At 49.6% G+C, this 24931-nt stretch overlaps 1 protein-coding gene across 1 annotated transcript; it reads left to right on the top strand.

Moving 5' to 3' along the window:
• Nucleotides 1-475: 475 nt before the first annotated feature.
• Nucleotides 476-6449, top strand: LOC116499885 (olfactory receptor 14J1-like). The gene is made up of 2 exons (XM_032204735.1): nt 476-976; nt 6333-6449. The coding sequence occupies exons 1-2, from the start codon at nt 476-478 to the stop codon at nt 6447-6449; spliced, it is 618 nt and encodes a 205-aa protein (XP_032060626.1).
• The last annotated feature ends 18482 nt before the right edge of the window (nt 6450-24931 follow it).

The raw sequence follows: 24931 nt of genomic DNA, 5'->3' as shown, positions 1-24931 counted from the left end.
GGAATTAACTGAATTTTTCTCACAGACTTTACTCCTAACACTCCTTATTTATTTATTTATTTATTTATTTATTTATTTATTTATTTATTTATTTTTCTCATTCGGCAGTGTCCATGTCCAGAACCCGCAAATGCCCAACATCAGCTCTGTGAGTGAGTTCCTCCTGCTGGCATTCGCAGACACGCGGGAGCTGCAGCTCCTGCACTTCATGCTCTTCCTGGGCATCTACCTGGCTGCACTCCTGGGCAACGGCCTCATCCTCACCGCCATAGCCTGTGACCACCACCTGCACACCCCCATGTACTTCTTCCTCCTCAACCTTGCCCTCCTTGACCTGGGCTGCATCTCCACCACTCTGCCCAAAGCCATGACCAATTCTCTGTGGGACACCAGGACCATCTCCTATCAAGGGTGTGCTGCCCAGGTCTTTCTATTAGTCTTCCTGATTACAGCAGAATTTTATGTTCTCACCGCCATGGCCTATGACCGCTATGTTGCCATCAGCAAGCCCCTGCACTATGGGAGCCTCTTGGGCAGCAGAGCTTGTGCCCAGATGGCAGCAGCTGCCTGGGGCAGTGGCTTTCTCCATGGTGTCCTGCACACAGCCAACACATTTTCCCTGCCCCTCTGCCAAGGCAATGCTGTGGACCAGTTCTTCTGTGAAATCCCCCAGATCCTCAAGCTCTCCTGCTCAGATGCCTACCTCAGGGAAGTTGGGTGTATTGCATTTAGCTTTTGTTTAGGTGCTGGCTGTTTTGTTTTCATTGTGTTATCCTATGTGCAGATCTTCAGGGCCGTGCTTAGGATCCCTGCTGAGCAGGGCTTGCACAAAGCCTTTTCCACATGCCTCCCTCACCTTGTGGTAGTCTCCCTGTTTGTCAGTACTATTGTGTTTGCCGGTGTGAAGCCCCCCGCCACCTCCTCCCTATACTTGGACTTTGCGGTGGCAGTTCTGTACTTGGTGGTACCTCCAGCAGTGAACCCCCTCATCTACAGCATGAGGAACCAGGAGCTCAAACATGCACTGAAGAAGCTGTTTCAGTTTTCTTCCAGGAGCAATTAGCTGCTGCTCTGCTGCTGCAATAGGAAAAACTCACCAAAAAAAACACGGTGGGAGACACAGCCTTTCAGTGCCATGTTCCAGGTCCACCAATGCAGCCCCCAAACTGTGAGAAACAAAGTAAAAATGTTATGTACAGAAGGAGACCAGATGGATCTCAGGATACAGGACTGCAGGCACCTGTGGGCAGTATGGACACTGACCTGCGGTCTCAAGCCTCCCTGAGTGGCAATAGAAGAAAGAGACCAGTGCCTGTCCTGTGCCACTTCCCTGCCAGCCCAGCCCTTCCACAGGTGGAGTATTTCTCTCTTACTTGGGCACCAGCAGAGCTTTGCCTCCTTGTCCTCCACAGGGAGATGAGCCACAGGCCTGGCTGTGTGTGAGGAGGCAGCAGACCTGAGCAGAAAAAAAGACAGTTTCTTGTCACTCCAGCATCTGAAGCGTCCAGCCCCTGTGGTTGAGTCTGTTCTCTGCAGCAAAGGGATGTCACCAAGCCCCAGGTCCGTGGTTGCTTCTGCAGCTCTGAGGACCTCTCCAAGGGCATCACAGTATCAACAGTCAGGACCTAGGAGGGTCAGGTCGCCCATGGATCACAGCAGTAGGTTGGTAGGATTCCATAGTACACAAGGACACGGACACCTCGTTGCTCTGTTTTCATGAATGTCTGTATTACAAATTGCTACAAACCCTTGTGGTGGTTTTACCGTGCTGGGCTGCTAACCACCACAACCGCTCTCTCACTCTCCCTCTTTAGATGAGGAGGGGGAGAAGTAAAGCAAAGAACAACTCACGGGTTGAGATAAGGATAATTTAATTAAAGGGAAATAATAATAATAATTAAAGAAAGATTGTTATGAACTAAACAATTTAACTAAAGGGAAATAAAAAGGGAAAGGAAAAGGGAGGAAGACAAACAAATAAAACAGATGAAGTCTATGTGGAAGTGCAGAGGAAAGAAATTACTCTCTACTTCCCACAAATGAGCGATGCTTGACCACGTCCTTGAAGCAGGGCCACAACGCATGTAGCCGGTGTTCAGGAGGAGGACTGACATTTTCACAATGAGATCCCACCCCTCCCCTCTTCTTCCTGTTTCCACCTTTTATTGCTGAATCATAGAATCATAGAATATCCTGAGTTGGAAGGGACCCTTAAGGATCATCAAGTCCAACTCTTGACACCGCACAGGTCTACCCAAAAGTTCAGACCATGTGACTAAGTGCACAGTCCAATCTCTTCTTAAATTCAGACAGGCTCAGTGCAGTGACCACTTCCCTGGGGAGCCTGTTCCAGTGTGCAACCACCCTCTCTGTGAAGAACCCCCTCCTGATGTCAAGCCTAAATTTCCCCTGCCTCAGCTTAACCCCGTTCCCGCGGGTCCTGTCACTGGTGTTAATGGAGAAAAGGTCTCCTGCCTCTCGACACCCCCTGAGTGTGACATCATATGGTATGGAATATCCCTTTGGTTGGTTGAGGTCGGCTGCCCTGGTGATGTTTCTCTTCTCACTTTTTGCCCACCCCCTAGGAGGGTTAGAAAGAGGCCCGATGCTGTGCCAGCACTGCTCAGCAGTAGACACAACACTGGTGTGATAACACTGCTGTTCCAGCAGTGTGTAGAAGTACAGAGCACAGCACTGTATGGGCTGCTGCAGGGAAAGTTAACATTCCAGCCAGACCCAGTATAACCCTTCCCTGTAAAGCAACTACATATTGCAAGAAACTACTAAGTTACCACTAAGAAAGCAAATATGGGCTTGTGATGCTTTCCCTAAATCTGCACCAATAAATATTATTTGAGGTGTTACTGGTACGACGCTCATGAATCCACTTGGTGGAGGGAACAAGGCATGGCACCTTCCCCTTCTTTCTTTCGGGCTGGTCATGATAGCTCTTGAGTAATGTGAACATCATTGGGTAACCCTAATGATATGCCTCCAGACTGCGTTTCTGGCTTTTTCCAAGGGCAAACAACTAAACAAAAGAGTACCATAGTTCTGTTGGCATAACTGCCATGAATATAGAGAACATCAAATAGTTGTCTACCTTGCCTGGTCTCACACAGGACCCTTCTGTTGTGGGGTTGCTAAGAGCTGAAGAGCAGGTGCTGATGGCTGCCACAATGGTGCACCAGCAGCGATAGCGCACTGACCCCCAAGTCCTGCAAGCTCAAAAACTATGTATTCCTGTGAGCAAAATGTCAAAGAGGGCAGGAGACGTGCTTGAATGATCAAGGAGATCCTGGAGTGACTTAAATGGAAGAAGGATGTATACATAATGTGGAAAAAAGGGACAAGCCACTTGGGAAGAATATAGGGACATTGCCTGAGAAAAGGTCTTTTTCAAATATATCAATAGCAGAAGGAAGAGGAAGGAAAATGTGGGCCAACTGCTTAACGAGGTGGGTGACCTGGTGACAAAGGATGCAGAGAAGGCAGAATTACTGAATGCCTTCTTTGCTTCAGTCTTCACTGCTAAGAGCAGCCCTTCAGAATCTCTGGCCTTCAGGACAAGGGAGGAAATCTGGAGAAACGAGGACTTTCCCTTGGTTGAAGAGGATCAGGTCAGAGATCTCTTAGGCAAACCTGACAGCCACAGATCCATGGACCCTGATGGGATACATCCATGAGTTCTGAGGGAGCTGGCAGATGTTACTGCTGGCCAATCATTTTTGAAAGGTCATGGAGAACAGGAGAGCTGCCTGAAGACTGGAAGAAAGCTCATGTCATACTGGTCTTCAACAAGGGCAAGAAGGAGGACCCAGGCAACTACAGGCTGGTCAGCCTCACCTCCATCCCTGGAAAGGCAATGGAACAGCTCATCCTGGAGGTCATCTCCAGCATGTGGAAGAGAAGAAGGTGATCAGGAGTAGTCAGCATAGGTTCACCAAGGGAAACCATGCTTCACCAACTTGACAGGCTTCTATGATGGAATGACTAGCTGAGTGGGTGAGGGGAGAGCAGCAGATGTTGTCTACTTTGACTTCAGCAAGGCTTTCAGCACTGTCTCCCATAACATCCTCATAGGCTAGCTCAGGAAGTGTGAGATGGAGGAGTGGTCGGTGAGGTGGGATGTGAGCTGGCTGGATGGCAGAGTTCAGAGGGTCGTGCTTAGTGGAACAGAGTCTAGTTGAAGGCCTGTAGCCAGCAGTGTCTCCCAGGGACCTACACTGAGTCCAGTCCTGTTCAAGTTATTTGTCAGTGGCCTGGATGATGGAATAGAGTGCACCCTTGTCCTGGTTTCAGTTAGGACAGAGTTCATTTTCCTCCTAGTAGGTGGAAGGGTACTATGTTTTGGATTAGGATGAGAAGAGTGCTGAGAAGAGTGCTCAGCAAGTGTAAAGATGTGCTGTTTCATGTCAAAGTGCTCTGTTTTGAGTCAAAGCTCTCCTCAGGCTCTCCTCAAAGCTCAACTCAAGCCCTCCAGCTCAGATCCCTACCTCAGGGAAGTTGGGGTACTTGCGTTCAGTGTCTTTTTAGCATTTGGTTGTTTTGTTTTCATTGTGCTCTGTCCTATGTGCAGGTCGTCAGGGCTGTGCTGAGGATGCCCTCTGAGCAGGGCCAGCACAAAGCCTTTTCCACATGCCTCCCTCACCTGGCCGTGGTCTCCCTGCATAGCATCACTGCCATGGTTGCCTACCTGAAGCCTCCCTCCACCACCTCCCTATCCCTGGGCCTGGCAGTTTCACTTCTATACTCGGTGTTGCCTCCGGCAGTGAAACCCTCACCTACAGCACGAGGAACAAGGAGCTAAAGGAGGCACTGAGGATGTTATTCTAATCTGCACTATTTCCCCATCAATGAGGTACCTGCACATCTTCCTCACATAAACCTGGACAAGGCAGAAACAGCTTTGTTCATGTATTTCAAAATTGCTTTCATTCTTTGCAATACTAGTCCAATAAAAATATTTTTCTCCATCTCATTTCTTCAACCTTTTGTTGTTGTTGTCTTTCTTGTTTTTTTAACCCAAAGACCTCATTTACAGGTGCTGGTAAGCTTTGTAATTAACCAAATAAAATAACCAGCAGGTAGTCATTTTCTGTGAGTCTTGTTTCTCATAATTTCTCTTCAGGTACAGCAGAGGTTGTAGAATGAAGAAACCAGCTGCAATGTGGAGGAAAAGCAGAGATGTGGCTGAGGGACTCGATGTTTTTTTCTGTAGTACTCTGTACCAAAAAGTTCTCCTAGGCCTCTTTATTCAGTAAAAGAGATAAAGGATGAGAAGAGCATGTACCAAAAGGAACACCATGAAAAGCCATGAAGACAAGGGCCATTTTCTGCCCCTGCAGGGGACTAACGCTGGGCAAGGCCCAGCTTGGGAAGCAGCACTGTCGGATGTTCTTGGAGAGCAGTGAGCTGGGCAGGAGGCAGCCATGTGCCCTGGGAGCACAGGAGGGAAGGCTGAGGGGCACCTCACTGCAGCCTGTCAGGAGCTGCAAGGTGCTCACAGAGCGTCCAGGGCCAGGATCTGCCCCGTGGCCATGAGCCCTGCCTGCCCTCCTCCTGCCATACTTCGTGCGGTGGCTGCAGCAGAGGGGACCCCCAGCCAGCCCCTGCATGGGGCTCTGCCACCCACCTCGCCCCGGCCCTCTCCAGCGCCCTCCTTACTGCTCTCTGATGCATGCCAGCACCTCCCCGTGCGTGCCATCCAGCACATCTGCTGAGGGCCAGTGCGGCTGCTGCTGGGGCAGGGAGCTCAGCATGGCTCTTGAAGTCCCCTGCCCTGGGCCTGCCTCTCTCCTTGGCCTCGGCCCGGCCTTGTCTCTGCTGGCAGGAGTGCTCTTGGTATGCGCTTCCTGGCCTCCCCTTGCCTGCACACAGCTGCTGCCCACTCATGCTGCTGGCACAAACGTGTCCTCACCAGCAGCACCACCCCTCGGGATGCTTCTACTGGTGTTTCTGAACAATCGAGTTTACTGGACTGTGTATGTTTAATGGCCTGGCACATCACACCCACAAATGTGTCAGGCTCTACTGGACACCGGTGCACAGTGTACCCTAATGCCATCAAGACTTAAAGAGGTAGAACCCACCTGTATTTCTGGAGTGACAAGGGGATCCCAGCAGTTAACTGTCTGGAGGCTGAAGGGAGTCTAACTGGGAAGGAATGGCAAAAACACCCCATTGGGACTGGCCTGTGCATTCTCAGCATAGACTGTTTCAGGAGAGGGAAATTCAAAGTTCCAAGAGGGCACTACTGCTGGGGCTTTGGCATACCTGCCTTTGAGATGGAGGATCTTAAACAGTTGTCTACCTTGCTTGGCCTTCCACAGAATCCTTCTGTTGTGGGTTTGCTGAGGGTTGAAGAACAGCAGGTGCCAATGGCTACCATGGTGGCGCACCTGAGGCAGCATCATGCTAACCGGGACTCCCTGATTGCCATCCATTAGCTGGTTCATTGACTGGAGAGCCAAGGTGTAGTTGTAGAACTTGGTAGCGTGGTTTAGTGATGGACTTGTCAGTACTAAGGTAAAGATGCATGACCTGGTTTACACGTCCTTGAGTAGTGTGAGGCACAATGCAATTCTTTTTGCCTTCTGCATCTATAGCACAGGAAGCGTGACTTTGCCCTACTCTGTTGACTGGGCAGGTCTTTTCACATTACTCAGTTTATGTTTCTGTGACTGGAAGGGGACAATTTGCCAAAAGAGGCCTAGCTTGTAGGTACAACTACAGCCACTTGAAGAAATATTTTCTTTACTTTTCTTCCAGAGTTTTCCACAGAAGACCCATGAGAGACCATGGATGTCCAGGTGTTTACTAATATTCAAGCTGAATTTCTCAGATTCCAATGGTTATTTCAATTTTATTATTATTTTATTTTATTTTATTTTATTTTATTTTATTTTATTTTATTTTATTTTATTTTATTTTATTTTATTTTATTTTATTATTTATTTTGTTCCCAAAGTACAACTGACTTGTCTTAGAAAGGGTTTCATGTGCTGGGCTGGGCTGCAGTTACAGGGACAAAGACCACTGCTGGCAGTGGAGGTGTAAGACCTCCAGACTCTGCTTTTCCTCCTGATAGAGGTCTCCAAAGAAGTCACCCTGGATGAACAGCAATAGGAGAATAATGCTCAAAACTGAAATGCAGCAAAATTCAGACTTTGAAACAAGAAGTTTTTATTAGGTGCTTTTTGAAATCTTCTTCTTTAACTACATCATGCAAGCTCTGCAATTAGCTGAACAAATCCTGAAGTCTTTAAGAAAATTGTGGTAGAAATGTTAGGAGTTTCTTCATTTTAATGAGGTCCATGGTGTATTTTGGTGCTCAGTCTATGAAGCTCAGGTACTGAGAGGAGAGTGATGTAACCGCTTGAGCAAGTCAAGTCAGGAGGCACAAAAGTTGAAGTGACTTGGAGTATTAATGGGCTCCACTGAGGGCTGTTACTAACGAAGCCTCCCCAGGGCCTTGCTAGGACAGATAATTGGAGGCCATGATTACAGACAGACAAAGCGCTATGCTGAGAAATGTCTTGGCTTCTTTTAGTGAAGCAGAAGATTCAAGGCCTGCCACCAGCTACTGGAGGGGAGATCTTGTACCCCATGTCTGGCTCAGGGCTCTTCCTGGCGATCTGTGGGATGTTCTGGGCAGTGTGATGCCATGAGAAGAACACTGAAATGACACCTTCCAGCCTCTGCAAGGATTGCAAGGAAGGAAGGAGGCCCCACTGCAATGACTACATCTCATCACCTCATAAGCTCTAGACAAGGGGAAAAAAATTCAGGGCTGTTGGGGCTTTCCATTCTTGCCAGCACCCTCTGCCTTCTCCTCTGCAAGCTTTCCAATGCTGTCCCACACTTTGCCCTATTTTCTTTAAGTCTGCAGAAACCCGTCTCTGTTTACCACCTTGCTCTCATCCCAGCATTTCTTCCTCGTTGAGGCCAGTGCCAACCTTCCACATTGCATTCTGTGGCAGCTTATTCTCTCCTCTTCTTTGCTAATATCAAAGGAAGCTCCATCAGGGTGGAAACCACTCCTGAAGAGGCATCTCAACCCATCAGGCTCTTGCGGCCTGGCAGCCAACCAGACACAAGTCACCTCACCAGCATCTTCCAAGCCATGGGCCTACTGCTGGCCTTGCAGCTTTGTGGTTAGACACACCCAAGCCTTGTGGCTCCTGCTGTCCAGTCATGGACTCAAGCAGAAGGGACAGGACAACCCATCTTGGTGCCTTCTTTCTGTCTGGGTCCTCCTGGGTATGGAGGAAGAGGGAATCCCACAGTCAGTATGACAACCAGGTGCCGTCTGCTGGCCTTCCAGGGCCACTGGCAGATGTCCGCACAAAAGTACAGATCCCAGGGAGAAGGCAAGGGTGACCTGTCAGCTTCAGACAGAAGTGACCTCACACTCCCTTTCTGTGACACATTCCTGCTGCTGTCCTATCCACTGCAGAGGCAGAAGTGACCTCACAGTTCCTGCCACAGTCACATTCCTCCTGCTGGGGCAGGAGATCCTGAGGTAGAGCTGACCTCTCTCTTGTCTCCTAGGGACTAGATTTGACCTTTCTGGGTTATAGATTAAGCAAAGTTTTAGATAGAGCGTTTTGTGTTCTGCTTGTGGTGTCAGGTCTCTGATTAGGGTATGGGCACACATTATGCTTAAGGGTTTTGTTTACATCTGTCAAGAAGTCTAGGATGAAATAGAGCAATTTAATGTTAGTGTTAGGGGCAGTGATTCGGGTGAGCAAGATAGTAAATGTAAGGGAAAGGGGCTATGGGCTGAGTTTTTCTTCAGGTGGTACTTTGATTTCTGCATTACAATAGTGGAATCCTGTCAGGGTGTTTGTGTAATGTTTAGGTTGAGGGATTATTGTTACTGTTGAAAATAGTTTATAGGCCCTACAAGACTGAAGTCAGTGTTACAGCAGCCTCAACATTACATGAACCCTCTTACCTCTGCAAAGGTAAGCTTCTGAGCTCCTCCTCTTTTCTCTTCCTTCCCCCAAATCTCACATCTGTCCTGGCCAGGTTACTCTTGACCTCCCCATATCAGTCATCTAACTGGGATCAGCTTTCTGATGGCTTTCATTATATCAAAGTACCTGTCTCACCTCTGCTGGCTACTCTATTCCATAGTATTAGACTGCTCTATTCTCTACACTCTGTTGGCCATTCTAGTCTGTTACTATGAAAGCCTCGCATGGGAACTGTTACAGCAGATAACTAGAGGCCCTGATTACAGACAGGTAAAGGCACTGTGCTGAGAAAAGTCTTGGTTTGTTTTGCTGAAGCAGAAGGCCAAGGCCTGACCCCAGCCACTGGGAGGGGAGATCCCGCACCCCCAGCACCTCCATGTCTCACTCAGGGCTCTTCCTGGCGTCTGTGGGGTAGGGGACGATGCCCATAATATCATGTGAAGGACAGTATTATGACACCATCCAGCATTTTCACATGGTTGAAAGGAGAATACATTGTCCGAATGCCACGAGTATGTGAAATATGTTCATCTGACTCGTGTCAATATGGAACAATGCTAGGGCTGCATGGTATGATGAATGTGACCTTCTGTCTTACATACCCTTGGATAACCACACGTCTAAGTGAAATAGAGTCTAGAAGTTTGTGTCAATAGAGGGTTTGAAGGGTAAATCGTGAGACTCGGGTCTAGGGGATAAGAGAACAAAGGAGTTTCCAAAAACTGCTGACTTTTGTATGGGACAAGTCTCTGATATCTGGGATAAGAGAACAAAGGGGTTTCAAAATAACTGCTAACTATTGCATGTGGCGCAGCACGGGTCTCTGATATCCAGCTAAGATATGACCAAATAAGAAGAAGGGGGGAAGATGAAGAACAATCGAAGGACAAAGCCTGGAAGGAAGACTATGAGCATTCAATACGAGCGACCCCTCAGAGGAACCACTGGAGACCGATACGCATGCGCACATGGGGTGGTTTGGATCCCGGGAAACTAATTATAATAACCCTGCCTTTTCCAAAAAGTGGTATAGAATATGTATTAGCCTAGGAGCATAAAAACCAGCCACCTGATGTAATAGGTGTGCGTCTTGGTGGATCAGAGACTCCCGGCACACCCAGTGCTGTTTCCTTGCCTCTATTCCTTTAATAAATTGTAAACTTTAATTGCAATCCTATTTGGGACTCAGTCATTTATTGCAAGTATAACACATCTCCTCATAAGCCATGGCCAAGGGGACAAAGGTGTCAGTGCTGCTGTGGCCTTCCATTCTTGTCAAAGCCCTCTGCCTTCTCCTCTGCAGACTTTCCTATGCTGTCCCACACCTCTCTGAAGGCTGCAGACAGGCACTTCTCTTCCCCACCTTGCTCTCACTCCGGTATTGCCATGATTTCCATGATGCCTCTCCACTCCCGCCAGCTGTTCCTTCAAACACAAGGGTGTGGGCTGATCCAAACTCCCTCTGGGTGACCTCTGGACCCACAGCACCAGTTCCAGTGCCTCACCTCCAAATCAAGAATTTCATCTGACTACCCACTCTAAACTCTTTAAGTTTAAAGCCATTCCCTTTGTCCTATCAGTGCACACCCTGAGTAAAAGTCTCTCCCCAGCTTTTCTGTTGGCCCACTTTAAGTACTGGATGGATGCTATAAGGTCTCCTCAGAGCCTTCTCCAGGCTGAACAACACCAACTCCCTCAGCCTGTTTTAATAGGAGAGGTGCTCCAGCCCCTTGATCATCCTTGTGGTCCTTGTCTGGACTCACTCTAATAGCTTCAAGTCATTCTTGTATTGGGAGCCCCAGAGCTGAACACAGTACTCCAGGTGGTGTCTCATGAGAGCAGGTGGGAGTCTCATGAGGTTCCTGCAAGCAACCTCTCAAGCCTGTCCAGTTCCTTACCACCAAGAAGGAACATGACAACCTATAGCCAGGTCTTCTTCCTGTAAGGGTCCTACTGGGTATGTAGGGGATCTCACAGTCGGCATGGCAATCGAGTGTCTGCTTGTACTGGATCTGACAGGGATGGTGTTAACTTGCCCTGCAGCAGCCCACATAGTGTTGTGCTCTGAGCAAGGTGAAGTTGCTCAAGGACTCCTCCTAGCTTGGCATCAGCCACAATTGAGGTGAAAATGTGCTCCGTGTCATCATAAAGGGAGATAACAAAGAGGGTCAATGGTGTTGAACCAAGTGCCCATCACTGAGGGATGCTGCTGGTATCTGGCTGGCAGGAGGACTTTGTACTACTAATGTCCAGCCACCCTCCCCCTCACGTCATCATCCCTTTCTTCAGTCCAAATATCACCAGTCTGGCTAAAGGGAGACTCCAGAAGACCATGGCAAAGGCCTTGATAAAGTCCAGGTTCACCACATCGCCTTCTTTCCCCTTCCCTACTGCTTCAGCAATTTCTTTATTTTTTATGCCACATACCTGAAGATGGCTGTGGCAGGACTTTCCCCATCATGTCAGCAGGAGCAGAGGTGACAGTTGCAATTCTCCTCGTCCTTTTATTTAATTATTTATTTACTGTCATTCCATAAGATGCTTTTGATGCCTGCCTTTTCCAAGTCCCCAGAAATCTCTGAGCCAAACCTCTGACAGCCCAGTCCAGAAAGTCATGGTAGTGTGACATGGAGAAGAGGAGCATGTGCATTGAATCTGTGCAAGAGGCATGACAGAAATCTCACAGGGACAACAGGGGTTGTTTCTGGAGTCACACAGGGCAGCATCAGGGCTCTGTGAGGTGCCTATGTCTGAGCTGGCCTCCCATGCTCCTCATACACATGGGGCTGTTGAGAGACACAGGTCCCTGCCTTGCACATCCACAGGCAGTGCACTGCAATGCCTGCAGTGTCCCTGTGGCTCCTGCAGCCACTGCCAGAGGCTGGGAGGCACCTCAGCCCTGCGGTGCCTTGCCCTGCTCTGCCCTCCTCTGAGATACCCCAAGGCATGAGGAATGGGCACAGAGACGTTCAAGGAAGCACATCCCAGAGCTGCCTTCAGGTGGCTTCCCAGGGAATGTTACTTGGTCTTGTGACACTATCTGCCCAGCTGGCCTTCATGAGACTTCTAGGAATAGCTGATGGCCTTTGTGCTCCTTTGTGTTCATCTCTCCACACGCATATGATGTGCCTGCTGTCACCAGCATTGGGTTTCTCTTTCCATGTCTTCCATGCACATACAGCAGGCCCTGCTCTTCTGGGAAATCCTATCCCCCGAAGAGCAAGTGAGCAATGAGCAATGGCCTGCTCAGTCATTGCTGAACCCCCTGCCCATACACCCCACAGCTCTGAGCTTGTCATGGCACTCTCCAGAGTATGAAAAATGACCAAAAGATAACCTTGTTCCTGCAATGCTTTATGAGTCATATGCAGAAGACAATGGGCTTTTTTTTTTTTTAAAGATTATCAGGTCTTACCAGGTCATCAGTTTCCTCAAGGCATCCTTGAGCTCCTGTTTTCTCATGCTGTAGATGATGGGGTTCACTGCTGGAGACACCACCGAGTACAGAACTGTCACCACAAGATCAAGGGATGGGAAAGAGATGGAGGGGGACGTCAAGTGGGCAAACAGGACAGTGCTGACAAAGAGGGAGACCACGGCCAGGTGAGGGAGGCACGTGGAAAAGGCTTTGTGCCGGCACTACTCAGAGGGCATCTTCAGCACTGCCCTGAAGATCTGCACATAGGATAACACAATGAAAACAAAAGAACCGAAGAATAAAGAAAAACTGAAAACAAGTAGCTCAAATTCTCTGATGTCGGCATTTGAGCAGGAAAGCTTGAGGATCTGGGGGATTTCACAGAAGAACTGGTCCACAGCATTGCCTTGGCAGAGGGGCAGGGAAAATATGTTGGCTGTGTGCAGGACACCATGGACAAAGCCACTGCCACAGGCAGCTGCTACCATGGTGGCACAAGCTCTGCTGCCCAGGAGGCTCCCGTAATGCAGGGGCTTGCAGATGGCAACGTAGCGGTCGTTGGCCATGATGGTGAGAATATAAAACTCTGCTGTAATCAAGATGACAAATATAAAGACCTGTGCAGCACACCCTTGATAGGAGATGGTCCTGGTGTCTCAGAGGGAATTGGCCATGGCTTTGGGCAGAGTGGTGGGGATGCAGCCCAGGTCAAGGAGAGCGAGGTTGAGGAGGAAGAAGTACATGGGTGTGTGCAGGCGGTGGTCGCAGGCTACGGCGGTGAGGATGAGTCCGTTGCCCAGGAGGGCAGCCAGGTAGATGCCCAGGAAGAGCGCGAAGTGCAGGAGCTGCAGCTCCCGTGTGACTGCGAATGCCAGCAGGAGGAACTCACTCACAGAGCTGCTGTTGGGCATTGTCTGACATTGAACACAGTTTTCTGTTAAGGAGGAGTATGTAGAGCAAAATCAGAAAACCTCTCTGAGGAAAACCTATTTCAAGTCTAAGAGCACCCTCCAGCTCAAGCCTCTCTCTTTGCAGGAAAACCTTTCTGCAGCTCTCTTGCTTGAGCTGTGGCTGGGGCTGACTGAGAGTGGCACTGGGAGCAGGGGCTGCTTTGGGCTGCAGAGGAGTCCTTCCTGCTGTGCAGCAGAAGGAAAGCAGGAACGTGGGGGAAACTCAAGTGCAATCCACTTATCAGATCAATGAGCTTTGCAGTGTTGTTACAAGCAACTCATCCAAAAACACTGTAGAGCAAGGTGTAAATTCTTTGCTTTATTTTCTAGTAGTTAGCCCTATAATTGTTAGACTTAGCTCTATAAGGCATGTGTTGCCTTCAGGGGGCAGTGGCGACCTGGTTCAGGAACGGCACGGCGACCAACCCCAGGCCGCTCAGTCCATCGGCTCACAGACACCAATGTGGTGGATGTCAAATGGCGTTTATTGTCGAGTCACATGGCGTTATATAGCTGAGGCCCATAACGTCACTTCCACTTGCTTACGTCACAGACCACATGCTACTGCCCATCAAGGGAGGGGCTCCACCTTTCCGTACAGCGCGACATCTTCCGGCCGCCAGACCCTAACTACCCACATTTCCCCCCTCCCTATGCACAACCAAATTAGCTAAAATATAACAATCTAAAAAACAATTCCGATAACAATCTTAAGAGGTAGACATCATAACTTAAATTAAAAACATAAGGCACAATAACCAGGAGAAAACTAGGAGGTAACTGGTAACCCTGAGTAAATACACTCTTAAAGCAGTTGCTGGTGTTCTACCAACATAATGTAAACTTTCTCTAACTGGCTTCCAACAAACAACACAAGCTTATTTAGTATACAAGGTCCAAAGATAAGATCACACAAAGGCATCGCAGCCCCCCACCCATAGAGGCTGCTTCGCTGTTGTCTGGATTCTGCCAGTGTGGAACTCTCAGGCGTAGACAGGACGCTTGCCAACTTATTGGCTTCTCTTGTCACCGTGGTATACAGATTATGGGGGTGTCCGATGATTCGTTCCTGTGAACAGAAACTCAGTTTTCATTAGTTTTGTTCTGAAGGTCCAGTTTGATGGACTTAAGCGGACACCATTTGACCCTGCCATCTTTTCTGACTGCAGCATACCCTCACCCTGTCAGAACTAATTTCCACCCTTGTTCCCATTCTCCCAGCTCGTTTCTAACTATAACTGATGGGCCTTCTTCTAGTGCTCGAGAATTTTCGCGCTCGCGATTTCAAACCTGTTTGTTTTTAGAGTTTCTGAGACTGTTGACACTAGCTGGTCCACTTGACTTCCTGACGGTGCGGCGATCAGGATATCGTCCATGTATTGGATGATAGTCGCGGTCGGGTCACTGCGCCGAACTGGCGCCAGCGCCCGATCCACCGTGATCTGGCAGATAGTAGGCGAGTTGATCATTCCTTGAGGCAGCATTTTCCACTGGAAGTTGGGGCGTTGGCTGTTTGGAGCTTCTCTGGCTGCACGAGTAGTTGCCATAACTTCATGGGTCTGCAGGCCCTGGACTTGCACCTGGGGGGTGATCATTGTTGGGTCCGTACCCATTAGCCGCTGCAGGCTAGAGCCATATAGTGGGTGATCTGCCCCAGTTACTTGGGCCAGTTGTCTTGTACAGTTGTCCTCCAATTCTTGTTTAAAAATGATCATCCCCCCCCCCCCATCAAAGATCAGTCTACAAGTTTGTTTTATATCAAACAGGAGCATGTCGTCTCCCCCGAAAACACCATCTATGAGGGCGGAGACCATTGCAGAATTAAGCCCTTTATCCACAATGGCTTTAGCAATCGCTTGTACATACTTAGGGTTTATTGGTGAGTGGACGCTCTGTCCCCCGTCCGTCACCCAGACTGGGAACGCTAGCGTGGCCGATGGGGCCCAGTCGGCGCACGCAATCTTAATTTTCTTCCAATCCATGAGAGGAATTTCTGCCCCTCGTGGTGTTGCTTTATTTCGGATGGGGATATTTTTGCTATCTGTCTCCATTTCCTCCTTCTCCTCCGAATTTGAATTGGTATCTGATCCAGAGTCGGAGCTCAACTGACTAGTCACCTCCGAGTTCCGGTACCCTCCTGTCGAGTTCTGGCCCCGCCCACCACCCTTGGGGGCGGGTCGCTCTCTGCTCTGGCCCTGCCCACTACTCTTTCGGGTGGGCCACTCTCTCCCTCATGGCTCGCCCCACCTTCTGCTCAGTGAGGTGTTTGCCCCACAAGAGCATTTTTTCGGATGGACATTCCGATAGGCTCTCTGCCCCTCTCTCGCGCTTCTACCTCCTCCCGGGTCGCCCCCACAGCCGTTCTCTTTCTCGTTCTCCTCCACCCATTTGCACGTGTTAGTTAAACCTAGCACTTCTTCCCTGTTCCCACCAGATTCATCTTCGCCCCACCCTTCGTCTTCTAGTTCGGCGCCGTATTGGGGCACAGATGGCGGTGGTCTCTCCCAAACATCCTCAGACTCTGGTTCCCCACCGGCGCCCCTGGCTTACTCAGCTGACCCACCCCATAGCTTCCATAATTTTGATACGACCTTCACAAGGATTTCCATCTTCCTTGTTGGTCCGGGAGCATCCTCCCCGCCAAGCTGGTCCCGCTGCTCCAGCTGCTGTTCGCCCGAATCCAGGAGTTTTCCCGGGTTTCGGCACCACTTGTTGCCTTCAGGGGGCAGTGGCGACCTGGTTCAGGAACGGCATGGCGACCAACCCCAGGCCGCTCGGTCCATCGGCTCACAGACACCAATGTGGTGGATGTCAAATGGCGTTTATTGTCGAGTCACATGGCGTTATATAGCTGAGGCCCATAACGTCACTTCCACTTGCTTACGTCACAGACCACATGCTACTGCCCATCAAGGGAGGGGCTCCACCTTTCCGTACAGTGCGACATCTTCCAGCCGCCAGACCCTAACTACCCACAGGCATGAAGGCTTGAAGAAAACTATGGAAGAGATGTTATGATTTTCTTCATTTTAATGAGTTCCATGGTGTATTTTGGTGCTGAGTCTATGAAGCTCAGGTGTTGAGCGGAGAGTGATGTAACTGCTTAAGTAAGTCAGGAGAAAAAGTTGAAGTGACTTGGAGTATTAATGGGCCCCACTGAAAGCCACTAACAAAGCCTCCCCAGGGACTTGTTAGGGCAGATAATTGGAGGCCAGGATTACAGACAGGCAAAGCACTGTGCTGAGTAAAGTCTTGGTTTGTTTTGGTTAAGCAAAAGATCCAAGGCCTGACCCCAGCCACTGGGAGAGAAGATCCTGCACCCCCATGTCTGGCTCAGGGCTCTTCCTGTGGGTCTGTGGGATGTGGTGAGCAGTGTGATGCAACAGGAATTGCAATGGTATCACATCTCCCAGCCTCTGCACAGGGTCACAAGAAAGCAATGAGGCCCCATTGCAGTGACTGTATTTCATATCCTCACAAGCTCTAGCCAAGGGGACAAAAATATCCTTCTTGTTAGCACCTATCTCTTTGTCCTCTCCAGTCTTTCCTATGCTGCCCCACACTTTGCCCTATTTCCATGAAGTCTGCAGACACCCATCTCTGTTCACCACCGATCTCTCATCCCGGCGTTTCCATCACCTCACCCATGTCTTGTCAAACTTCATCAGGTGTTCCTTGAAACACAAAGCCATGGTCTGATCACAAATACTCTGTGGGTGACCTCTGTCACCACAGTACAACCCTTTGACATTTTTTCCTCCTTGCAGCCAGTGCCAACCTTCCAAGGTGCACTATGTGGCAGTTTTTTCTCTCCTGCTCTTTCCTACCACCAAAGAACACTCCATAAGAGTGGAAACCACTCCTAAAAGGTATCCCAACCCATCAGGCTCCTTGCGGCCTGGCAGCCAACCAGACACAAGTCACCTCACCAGCATCTTCCAAGCCATGGGCCTGCTGCTGGCCTTGCAGCTTTGTGGTTAGACACACCCAAGCCTTGTGGCTCCTGCTGTCCAGTCATGGACTCAAGCAGAAGGGACAGGACAACCCATCTTGGTGCCTTCTTTCTGTCTGGGTCCTCCTGGGTATGGAGGAAGAGGGAATCCCACAGTCAGCATGCCAAGCAGGTGCCTTCTGCTGGCCTAGCAGGGCCAATACTCCCAGGTCCTTCTCCGCCAGGCAGCTTTCTAACTACTCATCTCCCAGCCTGTAGCTCTGCTTGGAGTTGTTGCGCCCCAGGTGCAGGACCCGACACTTGGCCTTTTTGAACTTCATACAGTTTGCTTCAGCCCATCAGTCCAGCCTATCCAGATCCTCCTGCAGAGCCTTCCTACCTTCAAGCAGATTGACATACACACTTGGTTTGCTGTCATCTGCAAACTTACTGAGGGTGCACTTGATCCCCTCATCCAGATCATCAATAAAAATATTAAAGAAAACTGGCCCCAGTACTGAGCCCTGGAGGACTCCACTAGTGACTGGCCTCCAACTGGATTTAACTCCATTCACCACGACTCTTTGGGCCTGGCTACCCAACCAGTTTCTAACCAAACAAAGTGTATGCCAGTCCAAGCCATGAGCAGCTAGTTTTGTCAGGAAAATACTATGGGAAATGCAGTCAAAAGTCTTACTGAAATCAAGGTAGACCACATCCACAACCTTTACCTCATCTACTAAGCATGTCACTCAAGGAAGCACATCCCAGAACTGCCTTCAGGTGGCTTCCCAGGGGGCATTACTTGGTCTCATGACACTATCTGCACCACTGGTCTTCATGAGACTTGTAGGAATAGCTGATGGACTTTGTGCTTGTATTCATCTCTCCACATGCATATGATGTGTCTGCTGGCACCAGCAACAAAAGGTTTCTCTTCCCATGTTTCCCCTGCACACACAGGTGGCCCTGCTCTTCTCCAGTGACAGCCTATCTCCCAAGGAACATTTCTCAGATGAGCACATCTGTGCTGGCCTAGACAGCCACTGTGGCAACCTTTCCCCATGGAACCCAATTTTTACATAGCCCCGAGCTGCCGCCACTGCCCTGCAGAATAATAAAAATGACCACAAAAACAACAGAATAATCCTTGTGCCTGTAATGTGTTACATTATCAGTCATAAGCATAAGATGAAGAGAAATATATTGATTTTGAAGAACATCAAGGCATCAGTTTCCTCAAAGCATCCTTCAGCTCCTGGTTTCTCATGCTGTAAATGAGGGGGTTCACTGCTGGAGGCACCACCGTGTACAGAACTGCCACCACCAAGTCCAAGGATGGGAAGGAGATGGAGGCTTCAGGTGGGCAAACATGACAGTGCTGATAAACAGAGAGCCCATGACCAGGTGAGGGAGGCACGTGGAAAAGGCTTTGTGCCGGCACTGCTCAGAGGGCATCCTCAGCACAGCCCTGAAGATCTGCACATAGGACACAACAATGAAAATAAAACAACCAAAGCCTAAAAAAAAAACACTACAAACAAGTGCCACAACTTCCCTGAGGTACATACACCTGAGCAGGAGAGCTTGAGGATCTGGGGGATTTCACAGAAGAACTGGTCCACAGCATTGCCTTGGCAGAGGGGCAGGGAAAATGTACTGGCTGTGTGCAGGACACCATGGAGAAAGCCACTGCCACAGGCAGCTGCTGCCATCTGGACACAAACTCTGTTTCCCAAGAGGTTCCCATAGTGCAGGGGCTTGCAGATGGCAACGTAGCGGTCGTTGGCCATGACAGTGAGAAGACAATACTCTGAACCAAAGAAGAAGACAAAAAAGAAGACCTGTGTAGCACATCCTTTATAGGAGATAGCCTTGGAGTCCCAGAGGGCATTGGCCATGGCTTTGGGCAGAGTGGTGGAGATGCATCCCAGGTCAAGGAGGGCGAGGTTGAGGAGGAAGAAGTACATGGGGGTGTGCAGGCGGTGGTCGCAGGCTATGGCAGTGAGGATGAGGCCGTTGCCCAGGAGGGCAGCCAGGTAGATGCCCAGGAAGAGCGCGAAGGGCAGGAGCTGCAGCTCCCATGTGTCTGCGAATGCCAGCAGGAGAAACTCACTCACAGAGCTGATGTTGGGCATTTTCCCAATTTCAATGTCATCTGTGAAGAGAAGAAATTAGAACAAAGTTTGACCAGACTTCTCTCAGGATAACCTACTTCAAGTCTTAGAGCACCCCCAAATAGAGCCTCTCTCTTTGCAGGAGAACATTTATGCATCTCTCTTGCTTGAGCTGTGGCTGGTGCTAGCAGAGAGTGGCACTGGGAATAAGGGCTGCTGTGTGCTGCAGGAGGGAGGCAGAAACATGAGGGCAAATTACATTCAGTCCACTCATCAGATCCATGAGCTCTGCAGTGTTGTTGCAAAAAACTCATCTGAATACAGAGGTAGAGCTGCGTGGATTTTGTTTCCTTTGTTTTATCCCTATTACCGCTATAACACTTACGAGAGGTATTGGATGGTTTTACTCCCCAACATTTTCTGTGCACTCCCAGTGAATTCCAGTGGGCACCAGGAGGCAAAGGGACTGTCCCTTGGTGAAGACTGAGCAGAGCAGCTCTGCTCTCCATCCCTGATGGTCCCTGGTGCTGTGCTGGATGCCCTGCAGGAGATGTTTGGGCCAGCAGGCCTTGTGAGGTCACCCAGTGCCTCGCAGAGCACCCCAAGGCAGCAGGAATGTCACTGGAGAGGCAGGTGGCAGAGCCCAGCCAGGGGCTGGCTGTGAGTCCCTTCTGCTGCAGCTGCCTGATGGAGTGTGGCAGGAGGAGGGTAGGCAGGGCTCGTGGCCGCTGTGCTCACAGTTGCCTTGCCACAGGCTGGTACAGAGCTCAGGAATGGCCACCACAGCCCCAGCCCCTCGCAAGGCACCACAGCTGCTGGGACAAAGGCAGATTCTGATACAGAGCCAACAGAAATGGAGGTCATTGATGAATAAGCTGAACAAGACTGGAACCAGCACTGACTCCTGGGGGAAAACAGTAGCTACAGGTCTCCAACCAGACTCTACACCACTGAGCACAACCCTCTGAGCTCTGCCATCCACCCAATTATCAATCGACCTCACTGTCCACTCAGCTAGGCCGTGCTTCCTCAGCTTGTCTATGAGGATGTTATGGGAAAGAGCGTCAAAAGCCTTGCTGAAGTCAAGGTAGACCACATCCAGCGCTCTCTCCTCATCTACCCAGCTAGTCTTCTCATCATAGAAGGCTATCAGGTTGGTTAATCATGATTTCCCCTTGGGGAATCCATGCTGACTACTCTTGGTCAGCATATCCTCTACATGCTTGAAGATGACCTCTATGACCAGGTTCTGTTGTGGTACCTTCCAGAATGGGCAGATCTGGTATTTCTCATATTAAGATATGATCTAGGTGACAGGGTCCAAGACAGCTGACAAGCTCCCATGAGATGCTTCTGTGCTCCAGGTGGTGTTTTGGAGCCCTGAGGAGATTCCTGGGTTTTCCACTCCGATGTTGGAGTGCAGTGGGGAGATTCTTGGGGACTCCATTGAGGTTCCAGGGAGGAGCTTGGGTGACCATGGGAGAACCTTGCATGACCAGGACAAAACCAGGTGCACCAGGGAGATGTTAGTACCCCCCAGGGATATGTTTATGTACCTTAGGGAGGTTCTTGGGTGCCCCTTTTACACTCCAGGGATGTTCCTAGTGCTCCAGAGAAAGCCTTGGGTGCTCTGTGGAGATGCATTGTGTTTCCAGAGACATATCTGTGTACTCCAGGGAGGTATTTGTGAACCATGGAGAGGTGCTGGAGGTCCCCATGGGGGATCTCAGCTGTCCCTCGAGGTGCTTGTGTACCTTGGGGAATCACAGAATCACAGAATTGAAGGGGTTAGAAAGGACCTCGAGAGATCATTGGGTCCAACCCCCCTGCCAAAGCAGGTTCCTTAGAGCAGGCTGCTCAGGTAGGTGTCCAAGGGAGACGGGGTAGGCATCCAGGGAGATGCTTCTGAGTTCTGTGTCAAGGCTTGGGTGTCCAGGGCAACCTTTGTACCAAGAGGTGCTCGTGTGCCCTGGGGAGATGTTACAATGCTCATAGGAGATGCCTGGGTGCCCTGGGGGCACATTTGGGTGCTCCAGGAACATACCTGGGTGACCCAGTGAGTGCTTTATTGCTCCAAATAGATGCTTGGATGTTCTCAGAATCTACTTGGGTGCCTCTGGGAGATGCTTGTGTGATCTGGGAATTTCTTGGGTTCCCAAAATAGTGGTTGTGTGCCCTGGGACATGTTTGTCATCAATGGCAGGAACCTGGGTGTCCCACAAAAGTGCATGGATGCTCTGGGGTGATGCTTGGGTGCTCCAGAGAGTTGCTCATGTGCTCAAGGAAGGTTGCTTGGCTCAAATGAGGAAATGCTAGTGTGCCCTGGAAAAATGCTTGGGGATTCCAGAGAGATCCTTGGGTCCTCTAGGAAGATGCTTGTGTTCCCCAGAGAGATGCTTGTGTGGTTTCTCCAAGGGGGTACTTCATTGCTGTGTGGAGATGCTTGGGTCCTGCAAGGATTTTCTTGGGTGCCCCATGGAGATGCTTGGGTGCCCACGGCTGATGCTACTCTTCCACAGAGAGGTGCTTGGGTCTTCCAAGAAAGTATTAGATAGAAGTATGGAGATGCTTGGGTGCTTGAAGGATATTCTTCTTATCTAGGGTAGATTCTTGAATGCTCTAGATAGGGGCTTGATGTCTCCAAGGAGATGCTTTTGTGCCCTGTCGTGATGACATCAGGATGTACTTGGGTTCCCTGGCTTGAATTTTGTATTTCAAGGGATGTGCTTTGGAGCACGAGGGGATTGTTTGGATGACTGGGAAGGTTTGGGTGCGCCACAAAGGTCCTTCCGTGCTCCAGGAAGATGCTTCTGTGCTGTTACAAAAGGCTTTTGTCATCCAAGGAGGTTTTTTTCCAGTTCTTGGGGATATGCTTGGGAACTCAAAAGAGGTGCTTGGGTGCCCTAGGGAGATTTTGAGTGCCTCAGGAGGTTTCTCCAGGGAAATGGTTGTGTGTGCAGCAGAAATGCCTGGCTTCTCACAGCATGGACCTGGTTACCAAAGGGAGATGCTTAGTAGCCAAAGCAAGATATCAATATATTCTGGGGATGCTTGAGTTCCCTTGGAAATGCCTCGGTACCTGGCTGAGATGATTGTGGGATCCAATCATCTCAGTGATTGGAGCTTGGAGCAAGTGAGTACCTCCATGGCACACAAAAGCATCACTCACAGGCAACCCAGCATCTTCACAGGGCATACACAAATATCCTTGGAGCTTCCGAGCACCTCCCTAAAGCCATCGAACGCATCCCAGGAGAAGACACACATCTCCCTGGGATGCCCAGTGATCTTCCTGGGTCACTCACAAACCTCCATGGACTCCTGAAGCCCCTTGGCCTGGCACACCACATGTCTCTGGGGCACTCGGGCATGTCTTTAGAGCACCCAGACTCATCCAAAGGGTAGACAAGCATCTTTCTGGAGGAGCCAAGGACCTCCTTGGGGTAGCCAGGCATTTCCACATGGCACCCAATCATCTTCCCAAGAGAAACAAGCACCTCTCTTGAGGCACCAAGCATCTCTGCACAACACTCAAACATCCCCCTGGAGCAATCAAATATCTCCCCAGGACACAGAAGCATCTCCTTCAGGTATCCAAGCACCTTTCAGCAGCACCCAAACATCCCTCCAGGGCACCCAAGCACCTTCCTGAACACTCAGACAACTTCTTGAGACACCTAAGTATTTCCTTGGGGGATCATAGAATCTCCCACAGGGTCCCCAGCATGTTTCTGAACCATGCCAAGGACCAATCCAAGGTACCCTGCATGTCCCTGAAGGCTCCAGGCATCTCCCTGGAGCAGCCAAGCATCACTACAGGGCACACAACCACAAATAGTTTAAGGTCTTTGTTATAAGTTGCCCCCTTAATTAATTTTTCAGAGAGCATTGTATTAACCATAGAAAGGAATTTATTGAGTAAGCAAACAGCAAGCAAAACAGCGCTGGGCGGCTAGGGAGTCTCTGCTCCACCAACAGCGCGCACCTCACCCCCGCCAGGGTCCCTTTTTGTATCTTGGTAATTCCGGGATTACGCAGCATATCCTGGTATATTCTGTGACCGCGTGTGTCGTGGTTTAACCTGGCCAGCAGCTAATATAACAATATAATAATAACAATAACAATAACAATAACAATAACAATAATACAATGATGATAATAGTACTACTAATAATAATGTGTACAAACAAGTGATGCACAATGCAATTGCTCACCACCCACTGACCGATGCCCAGCCTAACCCCGAGCAGTCCGGCCCCCTCCCCCGACTAGCCACCCCTATATATTGTTTAGCATGACGTCAGATGGTATGGAATACCCCTTTGGCTAGTTTGGGTCACCTGTCCTGGGTCTATCCTCTCCCAGCTCTTGCTGCACCCCCAGCCTGCCTGTTGGCAGGACAGAGCAAGAAGCTGAGATGTCCTTGGCTTAGTATAAGCACTGCTCTGCAACAATTAAAACATCAGGGTGTTATCAGCCCTCTTATCCTAAGCCAAAACATAGCATTCTACCAGCTACTAGGAAGAAAATTAACTCTGTTCTAACTGAAACCAGGACAGCGTGCACTGTTGCTAGGGAGTCGTCTCTGTCCCTCTGGTGGTCGTGAAGATGAAGACCGTAGTCTTCCTCTGCGTTGTGGTTCAACTTCTTTTTTTATTTGGTCGTGTTGGCCTCAGCGTGAGACAGGAAGGCAGGATATTGATACACTAGTTTAGCAACTTATCAGGAGATGGTTACATGAGCTTTGCAGCATTGTCTTTGAACAAAAGAGGCAATTGAGATGCAGAAGGAGAGAAGGGGAGGGGGTTCTCTTTTTTGTTACATTAAGCAAAAGAATTTTCATAGTGTCTAGCCAAGCATTATACAGCTCCTTACTTCAGCAGGGAGATTTCGCAACTCCCGCTCCTCAAACAGAACTCCTTGTTTTTATAATATAAAAGACAATGAACAAACATTTATGGTGTATTACAGTCTTGAGCATTCCACAGGAGCTGAAAAGCATTTTCAAGGGCACTCAGGCATCTCCTCTGTGCACATAAGCGTATGCATGGGCACATCAACCCAGGAAGATCTTGGTGTTTTCTGAGAGATGGTACTCAATGGGTACTCAGTGGTGATGCTGGAGTGACTCAGGAAGATGCCTGCGTTCTCTAGGCTGATGCTTGGCTCCTCAGGAATGTCCCTGGGTGCCTGGGCATACAGTTGGCTTCCCAGGGTACACAAGCATCTCCCTGCAGTACATAAGCATACCTGTAGGGCAGAAGAAAAGCCACCCTGGAGCACACAAAGCTACCCCCTGATCACACAAGGTTCTGCCCCTGTCACCAAAGGTTCTCCCTGCAGCACAGAAACACCTCCCTGGAACACCCAAGCACCTCACTGGAGCACCCAATGTGATAAATTAGTGGGGGTTTGTTCATTATCTTTGAGGAACTTGGAGAATCTGCTGAGGAGATAAGGTTGTACAATTTAATGGCCTTGATAAAGGGGGAGGATTAAGCAGATACCAGGAGGGGGTGTTGGGTAAACATCCT

This window comes from Aythya fuligula, chromosome 29 (genome assembly GCF_009819795.1).
Source record: "Aythya fuligula isolate bAytFul2 chromosome 29, bAytFul2.pri, whole genome shotgun sequence".
Classification (NCBI taxonomy): domain Eukaryota; kingdom Metazoa; phylum Chordata; class Aves; order Anseriformes; family Anatidae; genus Aythya; species Aythya fuligula.
Note: the sequence above shows the minus strand (reverse complement) of the source record. Positions and strands in the feature narration are given on the sequence as shown.